The 10,292-nt window shown below is 59.4% G+C and overlaps 1 protein-coding gene across 1 annotated transcript; it reads right to left on the bottom strand.

The window, feature by feature from the left end:
- Positions 1-4,519: 4,519 nt before the first annotated feature.
- Positions 4,520-6,112, bottom strand: LOC127776321 (uncharacterized). The gene has a single exon (XM_052302676.1). The coding sequence runs from the start codon at positions 6,110-6,112 to the stop codon at positions 4,520-4,522; it is 1,593 nt and encodes a 530-aa protein (XP_052158636.1).
- Between the last annotated feature and the right edge of the window lie 4,180 nt (positions 6,113-10,292).

Raw genomic sequence — 10,292 nt, 5'->3', positions numbered from 1 at the left:
CCCGCGTTGGTGAAGTTCATGGCTGCCACCCACTATGTCTACATCCAGATGAAAATGCCGGGCCATGCTGGTCCCATCACCGTCTTTGGCGATGTCAAAGTCGCCCTCGCCTGCGCAGAGCAACGCGCCGACAACCTGGCAGTGGCCACGGAACCGCAGGCCCCGGAGGCCTCCGCGTCCCGTGTCTCCAAGAAGCGCCTCACCACGGCTGATGAGGTGCCCGTCAAGGAGATCCCCCTTGGCGATGATCCGTCCAAGACCGCCAAAATTGGCGGAAACCTAGACGCCAAATAGGAAGGTGCGCTCGTCTCCTTCCTGCGGGCAAATTCTGACGTCTTCGCATGGAAGCCGTCGGATATGCCCGGGGTCCCCAGGGAGGTGATCAAGCACCGCCTTGCCGTTCGGCCGGATGCGCGACCCGTCCGGCAAAAAGTGCGGCGTCAAGCCCCGGAGCGACAGGCCTTCATCCGAGAGGAAGTGGCGCGGCTCCTGGAGGCTGACTTCATCCGCGAGGTTATCCATCCGGAGTGGCTGGCGAACCCGGTGGTCGTCCCGAAGGCCAACGGCAAGCTCCGGATGTGCATCGACTACACGGACCTCAACAAGGCATGCCCTAAAGATCCCTTCCCTCTACCACGCATAGATCAGATAGTCGACTCCACTGCGGGGTGCGACCTTTTGTGTTTTCTAGATGCCTACTCTGGGTATCACCAGATTCGCATGGCTAGGGAAGATGAGGAAAAAACTATCTTCATTACTCCTGTGGGCACCTTTTGTTATACACCTATGCCTTTTGGGTTAAAAAAATGCAGGCCCTACTTTTCAGCGCATGACTCGTATTACTTTGAGTAATCAAATAGGGCGCAATGTAGAGGCGTATGTCGATGACCTGGTGGTAAAGACGCGCCACCAGGACACATTGCTGCAGGATTTGGCCGAGACTTTCGATAGTCTTAGGTCCACACGCGTGAAACTGAACCCCGATAAGTGTGTGTTCGGTGTGCCGGCGGGCAAACTTCTCGGTTTTCTAGTCTCCTCCCGAGGCATAGAAGCAAATCCCGAGAAAATACGCGCGATAGAGAGGATGCGCCCCCCCAGCAAACTTAGGGATGTGCAGTGTGTCACTGGATGCATGGCCGCCCTAAATCGATTCATATCAAGGCTGGGAGAGAGGGCGCTACCCCTATTCAAGCTCCTCAAGCGCTCTGGGCCGTTTGTGTAGACGGAGGAAGCTGAGCAAGCTCTCAACCAGTTGAAAGCTTACCTCACCTTCCCCCCCCCCCCATCTTGGTAGCCCCGGGGCCGGAGGAACCGTTGCTACTCTACTTGGCCGCGACCCCTCATGTGGTGAGTGCCGCCCTAGTAGTCGAGCGCGAAGAGGGCGAACCAGAGGCCTCTTTAACTCGAGATGACCCTTCGTCTCCCGAAGGCCCGGAGCCCGAAGCCCCCAGCCCCCGGGAGGACCCCGAAGCCCCCGTGGGAGGAAGGGAGGCTTTGGCAAGTGGTCCCGAGGCCTATGATCCCGACATGACTCGAGACCCCCCCGGGGCCCTCGAGCAAGGGCAACCCAGATCATCGGCCCCTGACGGTACGAACCGGCCCCACCGAAAGGTGCAGCGGCCCGTCTACTTTGTCAGCGAGGCGCTTCGAGATGCGAAAACCTGATACCCACAGGCCCAGAAAATGCTTTATGCAGTTTTAATGGCCTCAAGGAAATTGCGCCACTATTTCCAAGCGCATTGGGTTTCCGTAGTGACATCCTACCTCTCGGTCAAATCTTGCACAACCAAGAGGGCACTGGACGGGTGGTGAAGTGGGCCATCGAGCTGGCGGAGTTCGATCTGTACTTCGAACCACGGCACGCGATCAAAAGCCATGTCCTAGCTGACTTTATCGCGGAGTGGACCCCAGTGGACGAACCTGTTCCACCCAAGGTCCCCTCCCTCCCCGGAGATGAAGAGGACCCAAACGCCGATATTCGTGGTGGGCACTGGGTTATGCATTTCGACGGCTCCCTCAACCTTCAAGGTGTGGGCGCCGGAGTCACGCTGACTTTGCCAAGCGGGGACGTCCTCAAATACGTCGTTCGGCTCGACCTCTGAGCCACGAACAACATGGCGGAATACGAAGGACTCCTCGCGGGATTGAGGGCGGCGGCCGGAATGGGCATCCGCCGTCTCCTGGTCCTGGGTGACTCCCAGCTGGTCATAAATCAAGTATCCAAAGAGTACCGGTGCACCGACCCACAAATGGACGCATATGTCCGCGAAGTGCGGCGCATGGAACTTCACTTCGACGGACTCGAGCTCCGGCACGTGCCCCGACGCGACAACACAGTCGCTGATGAGTTGTCGCGTATCGCGTCGGCACAAGCCCCACTTCCCCTGGGAATATTCGAAGAAAGACTCGCGCAGCCATCGGCGCAACCAGATCCCTCGAGGGACCCCGATGACACGCCCTCCGCCCCGACCCTTGGCGACCCGTGGCCCTCGAGGCCCGAGGGGGTCAACCCCGACCCCCCCCCCCCCCCCCCCGCCGTCAGGTTGTTTGGATGACCGACATCTACGCGTATCTCGACGGCAATACTCTTCCTGAGGATCGCGCAGAAGTTGAGAAGCTCGCGCGTATCTCCAAGCGGTACGTCCTCGTAGAAGGGATCCTCTACCGGCGTGCCGCCAACGGGATACTCTTGAAGTGTGTTTCTCGAGAGTAAGGCATCAAGCTCATAGCCGACACCCATTAGAGTGAGTGCGGGGCCCATTCGGCCTGATGAACTTTGGTTGGTAAAGCCTTCCGACAAGGTTTTTACTGCCCGACTGCATTGTAAGATGCCCAAGAATGGGTCCGGCGATGCAAGGCATGCCAATTCCACGCCAAGCAAATCCACCAGCCGGCCCAAGCCTTGCAGGTCATCCCACTCTCTTGGCCTTTTGCGGTCTGGGGGCTAGACATCCTTGGACCATTCAAGGCGGCTCGATGCGGGTATCAGCACCTGTACATCGCCATCGACAAGTTCACCAAGTGGCCCGAAGCTTACCCGGTCGTCAAGATCGACAAGCATTCCGCCCTCAAGTTCATCAGGGGCATCACATCACGATTCGGAGTGCCCAACCGCATCATTACAGATAACGGCACCCAGTTCACCAGTGAGCTGTTCGGCGACTACTGCGACGACATGGGCATCAAATTGTGCTTTGCCTAACCTGCCCACCCCAAGAGCAACGGCCAAGTCGAGCGAGCCAATGCCGAAATCCTCAAAGGCCTTAAGACCAAGACGTACAACATCCTGAAGAAACACGGGGATTCGTGGCTCGAGGAGTTGCCCGCTGTGTTGTGGGCAAATCGGACCACTCCAAGCCGCGCCACAGGGGAAACGCCATTTTTCCTGGTCTATGGCGCCAAAGCGGTCCTACCCTCGGAGATTTCCCTAAGATCGCCTCGCGTCGTGCTGTACAATGAGGCCAACCAGGATGATCTTCGCCGCGACGATCTCGATTATCTTGAAGAATGGAGAAGGCGTGCGGCCCTGCGTGCCGCGCGCTACCAACAAAGCCTGCGGCGCTACCATCAGCGCCACATCCGGGCCCGGTCACTGCAAGTTGGCGATCTCGTCCTACGCCGCGTCCAATCGCGTCTGGGGCTGAGCAAGCTCTCGCCAATGTGGGAGGGGCCATACAAAGTGATCGGCGTTCTCCGGCCAGGCTCCGTTCGACTAACCACGGAGGATGGCACGGAGTTGCCTAACCCCTGGAATATCGAACACCTCAGTCGCTTCTATCCATAGCGTCGAGATTTTTTGCTTTCCAGGAGCTCGGCCCAACCCTCGCACAACCCCTCGGTTTGTGCGGGCTTGGCCGGGGGCTACCACTGTGTATCCTCTTCCCTTTACAAGCAATGAATTTTTCTACTCACTGTGAAGCCCGTTATGCACCCTTTTTTCTCTCTCTTTCCTCTGGCTTGTCCTGGTTCAAAGGATAGTTCGCGCTTACTCTGAACCCTAAGTGCCGTGGGGCGACCTGAAAACCGCCGAAAGGGAGCACAAACGCGGGCCGCGCCCCGGGTTGCACCGAACCCCGGGGGCTCGGAAGGGCCTACACACGGCCGTCCCCGACCCCTAGTCGTCGTAGCCCCGGTCTGGCCAGTCCCGCTGGGCGGCTCCCTCAGGGAGACGGTTTTGCCTTTCACCACTTAGGTACCACGGACCGAGCGCGGGTTTGCCTTTTCGCTAGAACAAGCTCGGGGGGGAGGATGGGGTAAAAGCGGCATTTCGATCACAGGCAGATTAATTATATACTTTCGCTCTTGTTTTTTCTTCTTTCTATGCCACAGGCATTCAATGGAAAAAGCAAAGGAACAAAAAGTGCGAAAAGGAAGTTTTAATTGCAGAACAAGACAGGAACGGCACGATGGCCTAAATACAAGAAGTGTCCGCTACAGGCACACAACAAAGGGAAATTGGAAGCGCGGGTAATCACGGAGTGCCCGGGCCCCCGAGGCCGGCGCCGCTAATGATGTTGTCCTAGTCCTCGCCGCCGAAGTCGTCATCATCGTCCCCGCTCCCGCTCTCCTCGTCCGAGGCAAGCCCGAAGGTGAACCAGGGGGCCGACCCCTCAAAGTTAGAGACGATCGTGTCGGCCGCCTCCCGGACTTGCTCCCGAGCCCTTGCCTCGGTCCCCGGGGGAAAATCCTCGAGTGCGCGCCATGGGACGAAGTCGGGGTCACGCACTTGGTGGCTCACAAGAACTAGTTCCACCGCGGCCCGCGCCAAGGAAGCCGACGACGATTTCACGGTCTCGCTGACCTCCTCCTCCAGCCTCTCCAGATCCGCCGCCAGCCCGTCCAGCCGGAGTGCGAGTGCCGGCAGTGTGGGCGGAAGCTTACTATCCCGGCGCACGGAAATGCTGACTCGGCGCCCCGCGCGCTCCAGTCGGTCGATGGAGTCGGAGAGCTGCCCGGGTCCGATCTCATTGGTGAGGCGGAGGGCCGCAATCTCCCCGGCTTGATCTTGCACCAAGCGTTCTAGATCGGCGAGAGTGCTCTGAGCCGTGGCAAGCTGGCTCCCCAACTCCACGCCGCCGGGCTGCCCGCCCGCCGCCAGGTCCTTCTCACGGGCCTCCAGCTCAGAAGCCCTCGCCGCTATCGCCGCGCGCTCGGCGCGAGCACTCTCCAGATGCCGAGCCTCACGCCCAGCAACGGCCTCCTCGCGTTTCGCGAGCTGCTCGCCCAGCCGGCGCGAGGCCACCTCACGGCGGTTCACCTCAGCTTCGCGCCCGGCGAGTGCGACGTCCCGTTCCTGGCACGCCTCTTCCCGGAGCCGTAGCTCCTCTGCGCGGCGGTCCGCTGAAGCTTTCGCGGCGAGGGTGATCCGGTCACGCTCAGCTGCGGCCTCTTCACGAAGGCGAAGGGAGGCCTCCACCTCCGCCGCTATTCTCTCGTGGGCGGCCAAGGTGGACTCCCGCTGATCGAGCAGACGCGCTCGCTCCTCCAGCACCTGAGTCCGCCTTTCCAGCTCCTGAGCTCGCTGCGCCTGCTCCTGGCCGCGCGCGTTTTGCTCACGCTGGCTCTGATCGAGGACCTCGATTCGTCGGCGAATCGTGGTCTCGAACTCCTGCGCGGAGCGGGCACGCTCATCCAAGGCCCTGCGTTCAGCCTCGAGCGCCGCTGTCCGAGCCCGCAGCGAGGCATTGGCCTCCGATACCCGCCGCTCTTGGGCAACAGCTGCGTCGAGGATACCGCGGGCGTCCTTGATCCTCTTCGCCAGACACTCGGCATGGGCCTCGTAATGGAGGCGGATGTCACACAGTGCTTCGTCCAGGACGCTCAAGGCAACCAGCGCCGCCTGCCGCTCTTCCTCCACCTCTCGCATGATGGAGTCCAGCGACTCCTCACGCGCCTGGATTTTGGCTAGTTGGGCTTGGCGCATTTTGCGTCCCACCCTCACCATGTCGTCCACGGCGTGGCGCCCCTCGTCAACTCGCGCGCGGTCCGCGGCGAGCTGTGCCCATTCAGCCTCCAGGGCCGCTCGCTCTTCTGCCAGGGCTTGAACTTGGGCGTTGAGCCCCTCCAAGACGGTGGAATCGGCGGCGGCGAGCACCTGCAGGAGCGGCTCCATACTTGTCGAAGTCGGAGAAGAAAAAGTCGCGGCCCGCCCCTGTGATGATGGAGTGCTGCTGGATCCCCACGAGACTGGGGGCTGCTCTCGCCCCCTTCTTCTGCGCGACCAGCCCCGAGGGCGTCCCAAGTGCAAAAGGGAGCGGCCGTCCCTCTCGCCCCCCGCCTCGGGTCCTCGGGTAGATTCGGCCTCGGCCTCGGCCTCAGGCTCGGGCCCGCCCCAATTTTGGCATCGGCCTCAGGCTCGGGCCTGCCCCCGATTTCGGCCTCGACCTCGGGCTCAGGGCCGCCCTGTCCCTCGGCATCCGAGCCGCGACCTCCCTCGCCCCCCGATCCCGGGTGGCGCTCCGCATGAACCCTGGTCTCGGAGTCGCCCCCAGGAGGGACGTCATCGTCGCTATCGCCCGCGGCGGGACGAGTCCCGGCTGGGGTTCGCTCGGGTCCGGACCCGGTATGCGGCCCGTGGGCCCCACCGAGAGGCTGTGAAGGCCCCACGGCCTTGGATCGGCCAAGCCCGAGCCGCTCCGATCGTTCGGATTTGGTCGCCCGCGAAGGGTCGGACCCCGAGACCCCTAGGAAGGAATCTCGCTACAAGGGAACCCAGATCGCATTAACAAAGAAAAAGAAAAGGAGGGAACAAGAGATCAAGATGGATAAAAGCACCGAGGTGGGTGCCGGCGATCATACCTGCGGGGAGGGCGGTTGAAAGTCCACTTCGGGGGCTCAATGAAGCTCCCCCGACACGGCTCCGTTTGTCCTATCTTTTGGAGCCGTTTCTTTTTCCGTCCGGCCTCAGGCCCGGCAGGGCGCTTGTGGCCCGCTGGCGGACGATCCGCCACGCGCTCGGCGCCACCTCCACGCGGGGGAGAGGGCGGTCGAGATTTGGACATCTTCTGCTTCCCTTTTGGGTCGCTGGCCGAATCGTCCCCGGGTTCGTGGTTTGGGCCGGGAGACCTGGAGCTCCCACCCCCACCGGGTCCGCTTGTCCGACTCCCGCCTGCGGTCGCGCCACCGCTACCAACGCCGGCAGTGCTACCACCGGTGCCGCCCCGGCTGGACCGGCTTCTGCCAGCGCCAACAACCGACATCATGGCCAGGATGCTCTCCCGGTCGCGGTCGCAGCAGAGGGGAAGGATCCCGTCTGGAATCAGAGTTTGCTCGGCGGAGTCCAAGCCTAGTACCCGCCGAATCACCATCTTCGCGTCCTCCTCCCCCCAATCCCAGCGCTCACCCACATGCGTGCACATGGGGTCGTTGGGACCAGTGTACTCCCACGTGCCATGGGATCGATCCTGGAGAGGTGCGATGCGGCGGCGGAAATAGTCACCAAAGACCATCGCCCCTGTGAGGCCCAGGCTTCGCAGGCCCCTAAGGCGATCCCACACCGCGTCGTACTCTTCGCCCAATTCCGAAACCGCCAGCCATGCGGCGGATCTTTCGGGAGGACCGGTGGGAAGCCGAAGTCGCGGATGGTCCGGCAATGCGGTGTAGAACCAGTCCTTCTTCCAGTCCTCCCATTACTTGCGTAGATGACTCTCGATGTATTGCCCCGCTGTGCCTGGCCGGGGCTGGAAGTAACATCCCCCCACCACCGCACCTTGCAGCAGCTGCGGGATGAAGAAAGACTGGAACAGCCGCATCGTCGGCCGCACCCCGATGAACATCTCACACAAATGCGCGAAGATGGCCAACGTCATCACGGCGTTGGGTGCGAGATGCAAGGCATGGATTTCATAGAAATCCAAAACCTCATGGAAGAATCCAGAGAACGGCGGAATCAACCCCGCCATAGCAAAGGACAAGAGATGCACGGATCGCTCCGGATACCGCGGCCGCGGCTGCAACTCCCCCGCCCTCACGACGGCGCCTTCCGGTATGATCTTGCGGGGGAGGCTAAGGTGTCTATCCGCCGTAATGCGTGATGCCGGGAGCACCGTGTCGCCAACGTCTTGAGCCATGATGGCCGGCGGAGAAGCGGCGGAGGGCTTGGCGTGTGGAATAGTGTGAAGTGGCGAGAATGTTAGGGCTTAAGGAGCGAGAAGACGAGTGGGCAGTTGGCGAAAGGAAGGAGGCAAAGTCCTCGCCTCCGTATCCTTTTATCCTCGCCTCACCCACGCTCACCTCCTCGTTTCACGCCCTCACGGTTGCCCCCACGATTCTCACGCCCGCGGTTGTCTCTTCGTTTCCCGTGTCCACTCATCACGTCGCCCATTGAATCCGCGCCGTGCATTTAGTGCGCCTATCAGCGGCACACTCGAAGTAGGGCGCACAACGGTCACGGGCACAACCTGAGCGAACCATCGCCACTACCGCCGCATGAGTAGCGGGCAAGGGAATCGAGGCGTGGCCTAACCGACCCCCTGATTTTCGCGCCTTAAACATCACCATCATCAGCACGGTCAGTGGCGGCAAACCGCTGCCGTGGTTAATACGCCAACCTAGCCACTCGGCGACATTTCCTTAGATTCCCTACCGGGCCCACAACCCCAGCTTGGGAAGTCGTGAGGCACCACGTCAGAACCGACCTCAGGAGGTCAGTGTCCGATATGGTGCCGAGGGCTACTGTCGGAGATATGGGCCCGGGGGTATGTGAAGTGGGGGAAAGTTACCTTTCCATCCAGACGCGTGGCTCTACAACCTGGCCCTACTCCCGCGCCTCGCGAGTCACAGAAGCGGCCGGGGGGGGGCCTCGGGGTGCCACGTCGTGCCCCTCGGGCTCTCCCGCTGCCTCGCCCCGAGGCCCTCGCCCAGCTGCCATGTGGCGGGGGGAGGGAGCAGGAAGGGGGCCCAGGCTGAACAGCCATCAATGCGCAGTGCCCCAACTGTCCCTCGTCGCATTTAATGCGGTAAGGGCAAACGTGCGGTGCCGCCTAGTTGACCCACCAATCGGACGTGACCAGTCTGTGACCGGCCTGTTGCCGGTCACATCCGATTGAACGGGCGGCCGTGCCCCCACGTCGCCTCTGTAACAGGCGGAGGGGAAGTAGGTATGACCCGTCCCATCAAGGCGTCATTCAGGGTTCCCTCCATGAGAAAAGGACCACCACAAGTCTTCACCCATTTATGAGGAAATGACAGGGCTATCCCCCGTGTCAGGCGGGGGTTGGCGCTGGGTCCCACTCAAGGACGGGCTGCTGCTTAGCTTCCGAGCGAAGGCACGGATCGTGGCCCGATCAAGGTAAGGTGGGTCCCTCTCCCAGGGAAGGATAGGTAGAGGCGGTACATGTGGTATCCCCTTGAACTATAAAAGGAGGACATTGCCCACCGAGCAAAAGGATGACTCCCAGAAAACCTGAACTCTAGGAGAAGAAGGGGAGAAAGCTCTCCGGAGTTAAAGAACCCTTGTAACTCTTAACCATAATCTCAAACACAGGAGTAGGGTATTACGCTCTACAGCGACCCGAATCTGTATAATCCGACTGTGTGCAAGCTAGCTAGTAGTCTTAGGGGCGGATACGCGATTTCTAAGAGGCGAGCCTCTTCCCCCGGCCAAACTCACGAAAAGGGGGTCTCACGACCTCCCGCTATCGAGAGACTTCCCTCGACAGTGTGCAAGATCACTGATTTAAAATTTAGTATGATCATAAAGTTTTGCATTTTAAAGGTTCACTCTGGGAACATTAATGATTTGCTACTCAACTAAGGCAAGAGAGTTACTTCACTATCACATTCTTAACACTAACAGAAACTAGATTGAGCTGTAACTCTTTAAGTTGTTTCACTGTAACGATAAGGAATCAAGGCACGAGATGTGATGAGTTTGTTACTTTCGAGAATAAACTAATTTGGTTAGTTTTATTTCCGCATCTGTTTATTTAAAAAGAAGCATGTAATTTTGACAATATTACCGACCAGCAATAACAATAATAAACCTTTTCATTATATAGCCTTCCCTTTGTTTCATTTGATATTTGGACAATAAGCAATTTCATCAAAAAAACGATGCATATTTAATCATATTTTTTTAGCAATGCTACAAGATTATGTGAGCACATTAGATAATTGCACTTGCATTATATGTGGGCAAAATACCTTTTGTATTTTCCACATTGCACTTACAATAATCATTGAGTCCCGCAACAACACGCGGGGTATTATCAGTTAGAATGATGATACAATCCATCCTTATATAGATGGAGAGAGGACCCAGTCTAATTCTATTCAACAAACTCTATCCTTAT

Source organism: Oryza glaberrima, chromosome 6 (assembly GCF_000147395.1).
Source record: "Oryza glaberrima chromosome 6, OglaRS2, whole genome shotgun sequence".
NCBI lineage: Eukaryota > Viridiplantae > Streptophyta > Magnoliopsida > Poales > Poaceae > Oryza > Oryza glaberrima.
This window is presented reverse-complemented; position numbering and strand designations above follow the sequence as displayed.